The sequence below is a fragment of the Andrographis paniculata genome, unplaced genomic scaffold, assembly GCF_009805555.1.
Source record: "Andrographis paniculata isolate CXL003 unplaced genomic scaffold, ASM980555v1 Contig46END, whole genome shotgun sequence".
Classification (NCBI taxonomy): Eukaryota; Viridiplantae; Streptophyta; class Magnoliopsida; order Lamiales; family Acanthaceae; genus Andrographis; species Andrographis paniculata.
The window spans coordinates 2,674,801-2,688,310 of record NW_026137580.1 but is presented as its reverse complement, the minus strand read 5'-3'; the positions used below and the strand labels follow the sequence as shown (position 1 = coordinate 2,688,310).

General features: G+C 33.3%; 2 protein-coding genes across 9 annotated transcripts; one reads left to right on the top strand and one right to left on the bottom strand.

The window, feature by feature from the left end:
* Positions 1–92: 92 nt before the first annotated feature.
* Positions 93–3,314, bottom strand: LOC127252547 (mitotic checkpoint protein BUB3.2). Its single transcript, XM_051276764.1, has 9 exons — positions 3,011–3,314; positions 2,785–2,915; positions 2,541–2,623; positions 1,603–1,869; positions 1,210–1,285; positions 820–900; positions 635–713; positions 442–542; positions 93–341 (listed from the first exon to the last, which is right to left on the bottom strand). The coding sequence occupies exons 1-9, from the start codon at positions 3,125–3,127 to the stop codon at positions 257–259; spliced, it is 1,020 nt and encodes a 339-aa protein (XP_051132721.1). The 5' UTR covers positions 3,128–3,314; the 3' UTR covers positions 93–256.
* Positions 3,315–7,740: 4,426 nt separating this feature from the next.
* On the top strand, positions 7,741–11,361 carry LOC127252610 (transcription factor bHLH139-like). Of its 8 annotated transcripts, XM_051276861.1 has the most exons (8): positions 7,755–7,810; positions 8,977–9,022; positions 9,667–9,744; positions 9,856–10,154; positions 10,291–10,533; positions 10,655–10,720; positions 10,804–10,869; positions 11,088–11,361. In XM_051276861.1, exons 1-8 carry the CDS (start codon positions 7,763–7,765, stop codon positions 11,163–11,165), a joined length of 924 nt encoding a protein of 307 aa, XP_051132818.1. In that variant the 5' UTR covers positions 7,755–7,762; the 3' UTR covers positions 11,166–11,361. The 8 variants fall into 8 exon arrangements, with proteins under 8 accessions (XP_051132816.1, XP_051132819.1, XP_051132818.1 ...); XM_051276857.1 differs by having other exon boundaries at positions 9,667–10,154; positions 10,294–10,533; XM_051276856.1 differs by having other exon boundaries at positions 9,667–10,154; positions 11,091–11,361.
* Positions 11,362–13,510: the final 2,149 nt, after the last annotated feature.

Genomic DNA, 13,510 nt, shown 5'->3' with positions numbered 1-13,510 from the left:
ATATATATATATATATATATTGCTTTGGAAGAAAAGAGATAAGGAAGCAATTTTAGAGGTGGTTCGATTTCAAATCAAAGAGCTAAAGGACAGAGAGATGATTGTGGCACTCACTATATATAATCATAGGAGAAAATGATGATAATCAAGCCATATTTGAAATCCTAATATTTTGTATATGTATATGGATGGTTACACCACACCAGAAGGAACCAGACAAAGGCATGGAATGTCGAGATCAAGATCAAGATGAAGATCAAGAAGCAGGATTTGGTGCTCTGGGCTTGGGCTTAACCTCCACTTCGTTCACGCTGCGCACGAATATGGCATCCGGATGATGCCTGCAACCATCGAATATGACTTAATTACCATATATATATATATATATATATGTACTGATAACTCATATCTATGTGTGCTTGTTTGTTCAAAGCTACATACGGTTTATCTCCCTCTTCATATGTATAGCTCGATGCCACAGCCAAAAGTCTGCCGTCTCTGCTGAATGACAATGCTGCAATACTTGTCGGGTATTTCGCATACTTGCAGGACAAATTCATTCATCAGTACAATATATTTATCATCTATGAATTGCTAGCTAACAAACAAAAGAATTCACAGCATAATCTTTTACCTGATACAGCCTCTTCTTATTGTTTCCATCCCACACATTAACAAAACCGTCGCAACCTCCAGTGGCAAAAGTTCCATATCTACATTGCAATAAGTTTTGCAAGATTAACAGACTCCCATCTTATGGTTTATTTAAATAAAATAAAAGAAATTAATGAAAACAACAAACTCGGCGGCAGTACTTACATTGGGTGAAAGGCAATGGCATTTACAGGGTAGACAATGTCCCTTCCATCTTCTGACTTCCGATGGCATTTAAATGCGTACCTAAAAATGACAAATTCATTACACAGGAAAAGTATGGGTTTAGTAGAAAGATATGCAAGCAAAAATAATGAAACATGTTATAATTTCAATGTACTTTCATTTCTTCAGCATTTTACTATCAATATTATATATAGGATTCTGGTTTTTCTTTTCTTCTTTGTATTATATTAGTTGCAGATTCAGAGAATGATAATCTGTTCTCAGCACATACTTACAAATCCAAGCCATTCCCGCATAATAATCATTTAGCAGAGAATTTGTAAGAATCAACATATCTAGTAATACCATGAACTGAAATTTAAAACTTACTTTTTAGATTGGCCAGACTCTGAGAGATCAAAGAACTCCATTGCAACACGACCTTCAACAGAACTAAGCGCATAACCTGGAAACAATATGAACAATAAGAAAAAAAAATGTATACAATTGATTATGAGAAAGATATTCCCAACAAAAGTCAAAGATAATCGTTGATTAAGCCAAAAGATTGGGAAAATGTCGAGCAGCATATATCTGATGTATAATATTTGCAAATTGTAACAGGAGAATTTGTTGATGCCACCAAAGGGTTGGTTGACAAGTTATTTCTAAGGAAAAAAGTATCCCCTTGAACCCTTTGCCGCTTTCAGTTAAACAAATGTTTAGGTTTAGGTTTAGGTTTAGGTTAGTGAAAACTGAATAGGAAACATAAGAAAGAAGCACCTGTGCCATTAGGATAACATTGGACACAACGTGTTTGGTATTTCAAAGAAGACTCCCTCCTTTGTTCAGGTTGAGACATGTTTCGCAGGTCATACACATTTACATGTCTTCCAGCAGTAGCAACCACCAAACGATTTCCAACAAGAGACAATGAGTAGACACGCTCGGGTTGGGTGTAAGTTCCAACTAAAGAGCGCTCTTGACCACTTGCACCTCTGGGGTCCCAGCACTTCAACGTTTTATCCCAACTACCAGTGATAACTTGCCCTGAAACAGAGTAACAAAAAATTTGAAATTGTATGTGTTAGGTTGATTAGTCTGAAAGTAGAGAAAATACTACAGTCAAGTGCCGAATCCAGAACCAGAACATTGTTATTGATCAAAGATAAAGGAAGATATTCCCACACAGCAAAAATCAAATTCACACACAAGGACGTGCACACACATACAAACATATATATATATATGTGCGTGTATATTCCAAACAGGATAAAAACTCCTAGAAAAACACAATTTGATAAAAAGCTATCATGTCATATCAGAAGCGGAGCCTTTAAAAGTCACCATTAGCAAGGAAACAATCTCAATCCACTTTAAAGTTGATACTATCAAATTACAGAAGTGAGAAGACTACTTCTGCATCGAGACACTCCCAAAAGAAGCCAAATGGTGCAAACAAGCCCATGACCCTTTATTAGGGCGAGGTCTAGCATTCATCTAAGACTAGTAGCATTGATTAGTTAAATCTGGCTTCAAGTGGGGCTAAATGAGAGGGATTAATTCAACTTTTTCTGTATAACGGTGTCAAAGTAACAAGCACACAGAAAAATCACAATGCAGTAGAATCTCAGGCAATTAAATGATCAACCAAATGTAAAACTAGTATGGTGAAATTTATAGAATGGTACGAATTTTCTGCTGAAAATGAAGCTTCTCACCAGTTGCATAAGAGTACTCAACACAACGAACGGGTGCATCGTGCCTCCCTAAAATATCCTCCCTATTGTAGTTGAACACAAGCCTGGAGCAGCAGAAAATCAGCAGCTTCAGTACACATTGCTAAATATATCCTCACCAAGTGAATAATTATTCAGAAAGTTTGGCAAGGAAAAATGTGTTGTGGTTAACCAATAAAAACAAAAACAAGAAAAACGAAGTAGAGGAATAAGAAAAGGAGGTCACCTTCTAACAGTGTGATCGGCAGAAGCACTAAAACCGGAGGTGTCATCGTGAAAGCAACAGTCAAGCACAGGCCCTCCGTGCATGAACTCTCCCCTAAGCGCATTGGCACTAGCATCGTACAATCGAACGCTCTATAAAACACAGAAACAGAAAACCTAGAAACCCTCAAAAACAAATGAAGGAAGAAATCAAGCATCCTTAAAGTGAAGGCAAAACAGCGTATCACCTTGTCCCAAGAGGAGACGAGAAGATGGTCACTGTGGTTGGAGAAACGGAGGTTGGAAATCCCGTCCGTGGGAGGATTCGACAGCTCTCTCCCCATCGCTGGTGGCGCCGTCGACATGATTATCCCGAAAACGACAACAAATCTAGGCGCAGGCTCAGAGATCTTGGTGGGATGACTAGCGATTCCAAAAGGGAGAGATTTGTTAGTGGGGCAGTCGGACGGACGAACAGTTCAAATTCAAATTCAAATTTAAATTCGCATAAAGAAAGAAAGGCTCCACGCTCATTCACTCGATCTTGAAACATATTGGTGGGACGCTGAACTGAAAAATGGGAACTGGGTCAGGGTCAGGGTCGGGGTGGGATCGAGAAGGATGTAATGACCAATTAGCCCTTGACTTATTAATATTTGGGCTGCCTACCTGCCTTCATTCAGGCTTCTGCTCACCTCACTAGAGTGAATATTGGGCCCTAAGGCGATTACCGATCACCTCCCTTCTATACATCGTAATTTAAATAGGTTTTGAACGATGTGATTTTTTATTAAAAATTCATCATACTTCTTCGTTTAGTTTCGATAAATATTTTTTATATGATGTCTAAAAAATTATATAAACAATATAAAAATAACGAGTATTTTTAATTTATTAATATTTTTAAAAAAATTATATAAATATTTTTTACTAAAAGAATACACTTATGTTTAAAAAATATATATATATTTTTTAATCTCAAAAAATATCTTATTAAATATAATTTATATAAAAAATTGAAATTAAATTTTCTCATACAGAACCCGAAGAAACACACATTTTTGGGTTCTATTTAGATAGGTTTTTTTTGGACTTTTATTTATTTTTTAAAATATTAGGTACGCCATATTATATTTTTACATAAATGTGTTTTTGTGTTTTTTGTATTAAATATAAAGAATTATCTAATTAATATAAAAATAATATTTTTTTATTGAATTATTAATATAAGTAGATACTAATATTCATTAGCAATTGTGTCAACCAAAAAAACAATTGAGTGAAATCTGTTATAAAATATCATTACGTTTGTGCGCTCAAATTTTTTTTCCAACCCAATTCTCTATATTTCATATTAAAAAATTCAAAACAAAATACTAAACAAACAAATTCCAAAAAAATTACTATTTTTTAAAGTCTAAAAGTTTCAAAACTTTTGTCTAAATATGTTAAAATTTTGAGCTAATTTTAAAATAATAAAAAAAAATTAGATTAAAAATTATATATTTTATACATAAATAATTGTTTGAATAATCTTGAATATAAAATATTTTTTTTAGTATAATATATTAAAAATAGATAATTATTTCCTATGATATTTTTTAAAAATAACTATCAATAAATAATGTAAAAATAAATTTGAAATCCTAAATAAATAAATTCTCTGTCTCCCTTATTCTTAATTTTTTTTATTAAAAAACTAATAGGGTGATAATCAGGGAAATGGAAAAAAACCCGAGTCAATAAAAATCTATTCCTACAAAGTGTAATGTAACCAGTAATACTTCGGTGTATCCATATCGCTCCTAGAGGTGAAATGATTTATATATTCTTGAAGCAACACTACTAACAAAAGATATGGCGAACCGAGCGAAAATAGAATAATCGACCTAAGGAGAAATAGAAAAATATGTGAATAATAGTGTGTAGGCATTTATGCTTATTTATCTGTTCTCTGCCCAACAAATTATGGGCTTATTTTATCTTTTTATCACTCTGTCATAATTTAATTTTGATAATAGACTAAGGGTGTTTTTTTGTTGTAAGTTGAAATTTAAACTGGGTTGAATTTTTTGATTGGATTTAAATTGTTTTGAATTGAGATGTTTGAATTAGTATTTGATTGTAAGTTGATTTTTGTAATAATAATATATTGATTGATAGTTAAAGTGAAATGTATTGATTAATGTGATAATTTGAATTAAAAAATATTAGAAAATTTTAAATATAATGATATAATAAAATATAGTATATATTTTTAGATTAGTTATTATTTTTTAAAACAATATAACAATACTTATTATATAATATTTTCTTCTTCATCATTCAAATTTATAATACTTATTTTTTTTTATAATTTTTTCTTTTCTTTTCTAATAAAAAGTATATGAGTTTTTTGTATTTTTTTTACTATAAAAGACAAAAATTAATAATTATTACTTATTTTTATTAAAGTTTATACTAAAATATTTGAATATATATTTTATATAGTACTCCTATGATATGTATGTATATATAGGTGCACGTATACAGTGTGTATAATATATAATAACTGTAAATATATGTAGTATAATAATATATTCATAAGTATATATATACACAAGAGAGAAAAAATAAAAATAAAAAATTTAGGAGATAGTGACGTGATATGCGCAAACATGAGGGTTTGATTTCTTGAATTACTGTTTGAGTTCTTGAATTCTCATAATAAGAATTATTACAATTCTCAAATAAGTGGAAATAGCTCATCTTTGGCTTACAAGGACATGACTCTGATCAAAGAAATATTATCACATAGGGCAAGGTAATGTTTGGCTATGAACATTCTTTTTCCGATATTGTCAGGTATACAGGTAAACTAGTGAATTTTGTCTCGAACTATTCTACCATGGTGTACACCTAGACAATGTTATAAAAATAACATCATCTCACATCTCGTATGTTCTCACATTTGTTTATATTTCGGGCTATGGAAAACACATTTAAATAGGTGTGTTTGTTTGAGGGTTTGGATTTTGAGTTGGGATTTGAATAGTAAAAATTTTGAATTTGAATAGTTGTATGATGTGATATAAATAGGTGTTAATGTGATGTTTTGAATGTAAAATTAATTTTTAGTATAATATAAAAAATAAAAAATAAGTGTTTGATTTGATGTTTTTTGAAAGAAAAAATAGGATGAATAGTGGAAATCCAAACAAATCCCTCAAACAAACACACCCTTATTTTCACAAGTGCTTCACTAGAAGTGGCCCCCCACTTCGCACTTACGTAGGTGGCCTCCTGTGAATATCCTATTATACTCTACCTAAAGATCGGTAATAACTCATTAAAAGCTCAATGTTTAGCGTGCATCACTGACAGAAGTATCAACATTCAATGTTTGCTCTTTTCCTCTCGAGAAATGACGAAAGACGTGTATTTCAAATGTTGCAACGTGAACTCATATCACTTAGTAGCAACTTTATAAATTGATTTCGGTTTAATCATTTAGTTAGTGGATTTGTTAAAGTTATCCTTAGACTTTACATAGTCTAATGAGATTACCCACGTGAGATTAATTCTCGCATGGTATTATGCTGACGATGAATATGTCATGACTTACCTTTGTACAGCACATGTTGTGCCTTTCCACTTGCCGTTAGGCTATCACAATATATCGTTACTGTGAGCATAAGTTTTATCAAACATGAATATCCTATAGGAGTTTTTTAAGCTATTCAGCTTCCTCATCTGTCCTATCTAAGGCGGTAAATTCAAATTCTATAGAAGATCGCGTTACACATGTCTACTTAGTCGATTTTTACAACATAAAACCTCCTCCGATTGTGAACTCATATCCACTCATAGAAAATAAATCACTTTGATCTCGTATCTAGTTAGCATCAAAGTATCTTTCAAGAGTTGGAGGATATTTCAAATAACATAGCCTTAGGTTTTTTGTACGTGTTAGATACTTATGATTATATTTTGTTTTTATATTTCGAGCATAATTTAAGATGTTCCGTGGTATGATGGGTCAATGTTATGTTTTTTTGAAATTTTGAAAGAATTTAAAATGTTCCGCGGTGACGGAATACTTCCAGCGGCGGTGATGGTTTTTGCGGAGAGGTTTCGCAACAATGTTTTTCGCGTAATGCTTCGGTAGGGATGGGCTAAGTGGGGAGGGGATGGTTTCAAAGAAATTAAATCATTCACAACGTGAGATCGTTGGCTTTTATCTCGGTTTTGTTTTGATTTTTTATTGATATTTATGTAAGTGATCCAAGTATATACAAAATATGAGGTATATTACCCTAAAATTCTATTTGTACAACGAGATAATATTTGAGTATATAAAATAGATAATGTAAATTTATATAAAATTAATCGGAGTACATAAAATATTTGTTACATTATATTATAATTTCAAGGATAAAATGAATAATAGGAAATCAAATATAAACATAAATAAAAAATAGAGAGTGCAATAAAAGAAAATAGAGAGTGCAATATTTTCTTTTGGAACATACTGAACTTATATCATTTTTACATCATTAAGATTTTAATCCAAATTGTCCATAAAAATATTTATTTATTTTTCATAAAATATCTAAATATAATAAAATAAATATTTTTGCACTTTAACAATTTACAATAATTAATAACAAATACATATTTTAAAAATAAATTATATAGAAGATTTTTATTTGCTATCAACTGGGGATTGAATTTTAAATACACTTTTTATTTCATTTTTTTATCTAAAAATATTAAATTAAACACTTATTTTTTATTTTTTATATTATATTTAAAATTAATTTTACATTCATAATATCGTATTTATATCACAAACACATCCTAATACTATATTTTATAATAAACAAATAATGATAGTAATAAAAATAACAGTATATAATTTGAATTATTGGGCACGCGATCGCCACAAGGATTTTCTATTTAAACCTGAAGATTTAATTTACACAAGAGATTCGCGGGGAAGGGAATCAGCTCTCCGTGTGATGGAGATTCGACGCGTGTTTGAACCGGGCACATCGCCGGAATTCGCGGTACTTCTTCTGCAATCTGCACGACCTCTGAAGTATATTCTGCTCTGCACCCAGTTTTGTTACTTTCGGAATTTCACATTTACGCTAATTTGGCGTGAAACGTCCCTATCATATTTTTATTTAAGGATGCTTTTCATTTCAAATCATCCAATGGTATGGTGGTGTGAAACAGCAAAATCGAGGTTTTCGTGCGAGTGATTTTTACTGATTCGGAAGCTCGTTTTTGAGTGGATAGATTTATTGTATCTTGTTGGTTTCTGAATTTGTAAGGACGAATTGTACCATGAAAACCTTATGTAGGTAGCTGAGATATTGAAAAACAGAGGGAGTTGGTGAGGGACATTTATATTTAGTGTAAATTTGGTTGTTAATATAGCCACATTTGACATTACAGGGCACAATATATGTTGTGAAGTCAATAATCAGATGTAGATTCAGATTCAGAGTAAAATTTGTCGTAGCATTATTATGATCTTTATATCTTCGCTATGTATAAGGATTTTAATTTTGTCTTTGGGGAAGAGATCAATCTAAGAGGTAAAAGGCCGACAAGCAGACATAGATATTACACATTTTATAAATGTATATCTATGAAGAATTGCCCCCCCCCCCCTCCCCTCTCTCTCTCTCTCTGTCTCTCTCTCTCTGTCTCTCTCTGTAAGGCCACACCCACATATATAAAATAATTACTTACTGTCATCTTTAGGCACACACGCGGCAACCCCCTACCTCCAAATGTAAATAAATACTGATATTTCACAGCTCACGCCAACCTGTTTCTGTTCACTACTACAAATTTCTGAGATTTTGGGTTTGGTCTCCTGTTGTTGTCAACTTTGTTACAACAATGATAATTAGAGTTCTTAAAAAACATGCTATGTAGTTCTATTTACACTTGATTTATGGTGGTGTTGATGATCTGCTTTGCAGCTACAAATTAAAATTTTATGCAGTTGTTTCAGAACCCGTTTGGAATTCTTCTAGTCATGTAATGTGTTGTGATGGATTTCTTGTGATTCATCACCAGTGTTTTTGCAGCTGGAATAAATGATGTCATGTAAAGTAGATTTTGTCTTTCTGGTAATCAATCAGACTATGGACTGGAGTTCAATAAAATGAATCTGTTACAGTTACTCACCAAACACCTGTGCATCCCTTTTCTATAGATTTGTTTGAGGAAGGGGCAAGTTGGAAGAGAAATCATGTCCCCAGGTAGTTTTTAAGAATGTCAGGCAATCATTATTTATCTTCATTTGTTTAATAAAGACAGAGTTCTGAAACTGACCCCCACGTTCGTTCTCCAGCTTGCCAGGTAGGTAGGTATCTATGTATGATCACATCTCTCTTCCCTAGCTAGCTAAATCTGAATCCCAGTTTTGGATTAAGCTGCCCGATGACATGATGTTAGTTAACCAATGATTGAGACGTGCGTGATGAGCAACTATCAAATAGATTATGGTTAATTTGATATCAAATAGATTATGGTTAATTTGATATTTAATATACGAAGGGCCAACCTCCCATAGCATATGCATATTAACTTAGTCTTCTTTGAGTTGGGTAGGTCTCATTGTATGTCTGTGTTTTTCTTTTTTTAAGATATTACAAGTAGAACAAGGTCGCTCTTGCTCTTGCATAAAATATATGTATATATATTAATGTACTAATATAGAAATATTCCTTTGTCCATCTGTGACTTTGTGTGTTTTTTATTCCTTTCTCTTTGAGTAGTATAAGTACTACCCCCTTGCCCTGTCTGTTCATTCCCCAGCTCCATCCAGCACGTTGAGCTTCTTTTTTGTTTTTTAACATTTCTTTCTTGGTTTTGGTTTTGCATTCTTTCATGGAAACTGTAGGAACAATTGCTCCTGAAGGGGAATGGAACAATTGCTTCAAAGGTGAAGAGGCTGATTTGATGGCACAATTGTTGCTTGGTAACTATTCACTCCCAACCCATTTGAGCAATTCTAACTTTGCATTCTCCTCTACTTTTTGTCCTTGGATGGTTGGTGTTGGTGAAACTGCAAATAATAGATGCTCATCAGGTGAAACTGACACTTACATCAGTTGCTATAGTGGAGGGGGCAGCAGCACCTTTTCCCCTTGTCTTTCTCCCCAATCTCTGCAGACTAATAACAATTCCATTACATTAATGGATAACTGTAATGTCCTAGTGGAAGAGGACGATTTCCTTACGGAGGAACTGACTGGAGATGTTGTTCAAGGGAAAAGCTTTCAGCTTGAGCTTCACAATGTCATTCCTGAAACGTTGAAGAAAGATAAAGGTTGTTGGCCTTTAGATGTATCCAAGAAACGATCACAGAGCCATCCTCACCCTCGAGAAGTAAGTATGAACCATGCACCGTTCATCTTTCCTTCCACCTGACCTGGCCTGGCCTGCTACATGTTATGTATGTTATGTTATCAATCAATAGTATAATAATGAAGTAAAGAATGTTTCATCTTCTTGATCTTATTAGCAGTTTATGCCAATGAAATTACACAAGGCCAAGACAAGTGTAAGTGTAAGATCCAAGAAAGATGCAAAGAATGACGACAATGACAATGGCAGAGACCTCAGCAATACGAATGTGAGTTGTTTAGATGATGAATCGAATGAGTTGGCAGCGGGAGTGGGAGTGGGAGTGGGAGGAGTGAGCTCAAAGGGGAAGACAAGAGCAGTTAGGGGTTCAGCTACAGATTCCCAAAGCCTCTATGCTCGGGTGGGTACTGCTACTTAATTATTTACATTTATCAAGTTTGCTTTGCGTAACCAGTTGTCTTCCTTTGGTACTAAATATTAATATGTATGAGTTATGATATCTCTCTCTTGACAACGAACAGAAAAGAAGAGAGCGCATAAACAAGAGATTGAAAATCTTGCAGAACCTCGTACCCAATGGAACCAAGGTAACTAACTAACTAACTAACTTCTTCTGAATGCACTCACTGGCAGACTTCTGCTACATCCATGACGATGATGATGATGACAGGTTGATATCAGCACAATGCTTGAAGAAGCCGTCGAGTATGTCAAGTTTCTGCAACTTCAGATTAAGGTATTTCTCTCGAATTACACCAACTCATTTATTGTTTAGCAATGGGTAAGAAGTGTGACCGCAATTACTTGATAAATGAATTTTGTTTTTGCTTGAGCTCTGCTTTGCGTAGCTTACAAAAAACAGATTTTAAATCCAAAATATTCTACATAGTAAAAGAACAAGTTAGCTCCCAAGATCAAGAATCATATATGTGTGTGTATGTATGTTGAATGCAGCAGTTATTGAGCTCGGATGAGCTGTGGATGTACGCTCCCATTGCCTACAACGGGATGGACATAGGTTTAAACAAATAAATCACATCCATCACAATCCTGAGAATGAGAAAGAGATTGATTGATCTATTGATTTCATGCAAATGATAGACAGGCATTGATGTACGATATAATTGAGAAGAAAGTAAATTATGGAATTTTGATAACTTGATTCAAGAAAGATGATAAATGTACACTATATATGATACACTCAGCTACATGATGGGATGGACAAAGAACAAATCACAAAACAACAATAAGAACTAACTATTGTTACATTATTAAGGCCCAAGACGACAATCGTTACCCATCTTCGCTTTCATATTTCCCCTCTTTTATGGTTGTCCTCTTCGTGTAAACTGATCTTGCTTGCTCCTACACTAACTTTCATCATCATCATCATCGCCGTCATTGTGAGCTTCAATTTCTTCACACCTTCCTCTCGAACCTAGCATGTGCATGCACACTTGGTTTGGAGATTCTTGAATGAAGGTCTCAGAAGAGACTTTGTAAATAGATAAGCCAATTGGCATGTGCTCTTTGCATGTAATAAAGAAATGAATCCTTTGAGATGATGATACCAAACCACATGTCTTGATGTGTTTGGTCCTTTTGGCTGTACAAAGTGTAGTCTAATTGTCATGATGCAATGGGATATTGTGTATTTAGATGAAAAATTTGTTAATAAAATCAAATAAAAAAAGATTTACTAAATATTACTCATATTGAATCGAATAGAGAAAGAAAACAGGAAAACAAACACCAATATTTGAGGCTAAGCTTTTGGCACATCCTTGTTCAAAAGGGACGTCATGAAGGCTACCTCAGAATCAGCGTGGCCAACAATTAATAATGACCCCAAAACTCACTGAATTGAACCAACCTAAACTGAATCGATCGATCCCTCACTATCACATGGAATATAGCACAAATCTACACTAATCTCTCACTTATCACAATAATAAGCCTCACCTATTACAATTCGTGCACTACAGAAAAATAATATATTTGTAACGGAATTCCGTCCCAAAAGTTCATGTAGCTAACGTAATTTCATTCATAATTCCGTCTCTAATGTCACGAGTAACGAAAAAAGTAGATTTAGAGACAAAAAGTTTTGTTACAAAAATAATTTTTTCTTATAGTGGTGGAAGAATCACACAGAGAATCCCTATCGAACTACCCACAGGAGCGAGAAAACGAAGAAGACAAGTTAGGGAGAGAAAACGTCACATAGGAAATGAATTTTGAATTCTCAAGCAGCGGCACAACACACCCATATACATAATATAACCTAATTCAGATCAGACGGCCAATATTATATCACAAAATTGAACGGCCATGATTTGTTGATGGTGAGTAATGGGCCAAACTTGACAGAGCTACAATTGGATTGAGGCAACACGTGTGGGTTAAGATAAATATACATAAATATACATCATGGGTCAGGGGCCAAACCAATATTTTCTCTGCCTTGGCCATGGTTAAAAGAGGAGTCTAGGGGGATTATCATAGCCAACCCGCGCTCGACAAAAAAATTTAGTAATTTCCTTGAAAATCATAAGGCAATGAATATATATTGATTTCAATCAAGAAAATTAACATTTAATTAGCCGTATCAAAATTCAAAATCCTCACACACGACTTGAATTTAGCAACAGGTAATGACTTAGTGTCTATAGCAGTCGAATTGAATTGGGAAAGAATTTTTCCATGTTTTCTACGGCCTTTAGCAACTATATCACACATGACTTGAAATATAACATTAATATGCTTGGTTCTATCATGAAAACCTGATTTTTGCACAATTGAATATCTAATTGACTATTGGAAAATACTTATACCTCACATTTCAAGTACTCAATCTAAGTCAGCGAGCCTTTAAGCTATAAGGCCTCTTTAATCGTCTCTGTAATTGCAATATACTCAAATTTGGTAGTTGATAGAGCAACTATGTGTTGCAACTTTAACTTCCAATTTACACAAAAAATAGCACAATGTAAACACATAAGAAGTAGCAGTTTCTACTATCTATATCATTAGCATAGTTATAATCTACATAGCCTTTTAAAACAACACATTTATTATATTGTTTATATATCAATTCCAAGTTATTTGACTTATACAAATAACACAACAAATATTTCATAGCAACCCAATGTTCCAACCCCGAATTAAATATAAATCTACTTAAACAACTGAAAACATATGCAATATCGGGTGTAGTACTAACCATAAGATACATAATCAAACCTATGACATTTGGATATGACACATTTTTCATGTATGCAACATCAAAAGCAGGTTTGAGATACTGGTTTCTACTCAAATAAAAAATGAGAAGCAAGTGAAACATTGACAATTTTAGAATTGAACATATTAATTTA

What these genes read in the sequence shown, in the direction of transcription:
- LOC127252547 (XM_051276764.1), bottom strand. Translation starts at nt 3,127, where the DNA reads ATGTCGACGGCGCCACCAGCGATGGGGAGAGAGCTGTCGAATCCTCCC. An exon ending in ATGTTATCCTAATGGCACAG is followed by an intron (nt 1,286 to 1,602) that starts GTGCTTCTTTCT and finishes TATTGTTTCCAG; the next exon opens with GTTATGCGCTTAGTTCTGTT. An exon ending in ATAAGAAGAGGCTGTATCAG is followed by an intron (nt 543 to 634) that starts GTAAAAGATTAT and finishes TTGTCCTGCAAG; the next exon opens with TATGCGAAATACCCGACAAG.
- LOC127252610 (XM_051276855.1), top strand. Translation starts at nt 7,763, where the DNA reads ATGGAGATTCGACGCGTGTTTGAACCGGGCACATCGCCGGAATTCGCG. An exon ending in AAGAGAAATCATGTCCCCAG is followed by an intron (nt 9,023 to 9,666) that starts GTAGTTTTTAAG and finishes TGGAAACTGTAG; the next exon opens with GAACAATTGCTCCTGAAGGG. An exon ending in TCGTACCCAATGGAACCAAG is followed by an intron (nt 10,721 to 10,803) that starts GTAACTAACTAA and finishes TGATGATGACAG; the next exon opens with GTTGATATCAGCACAATGCT.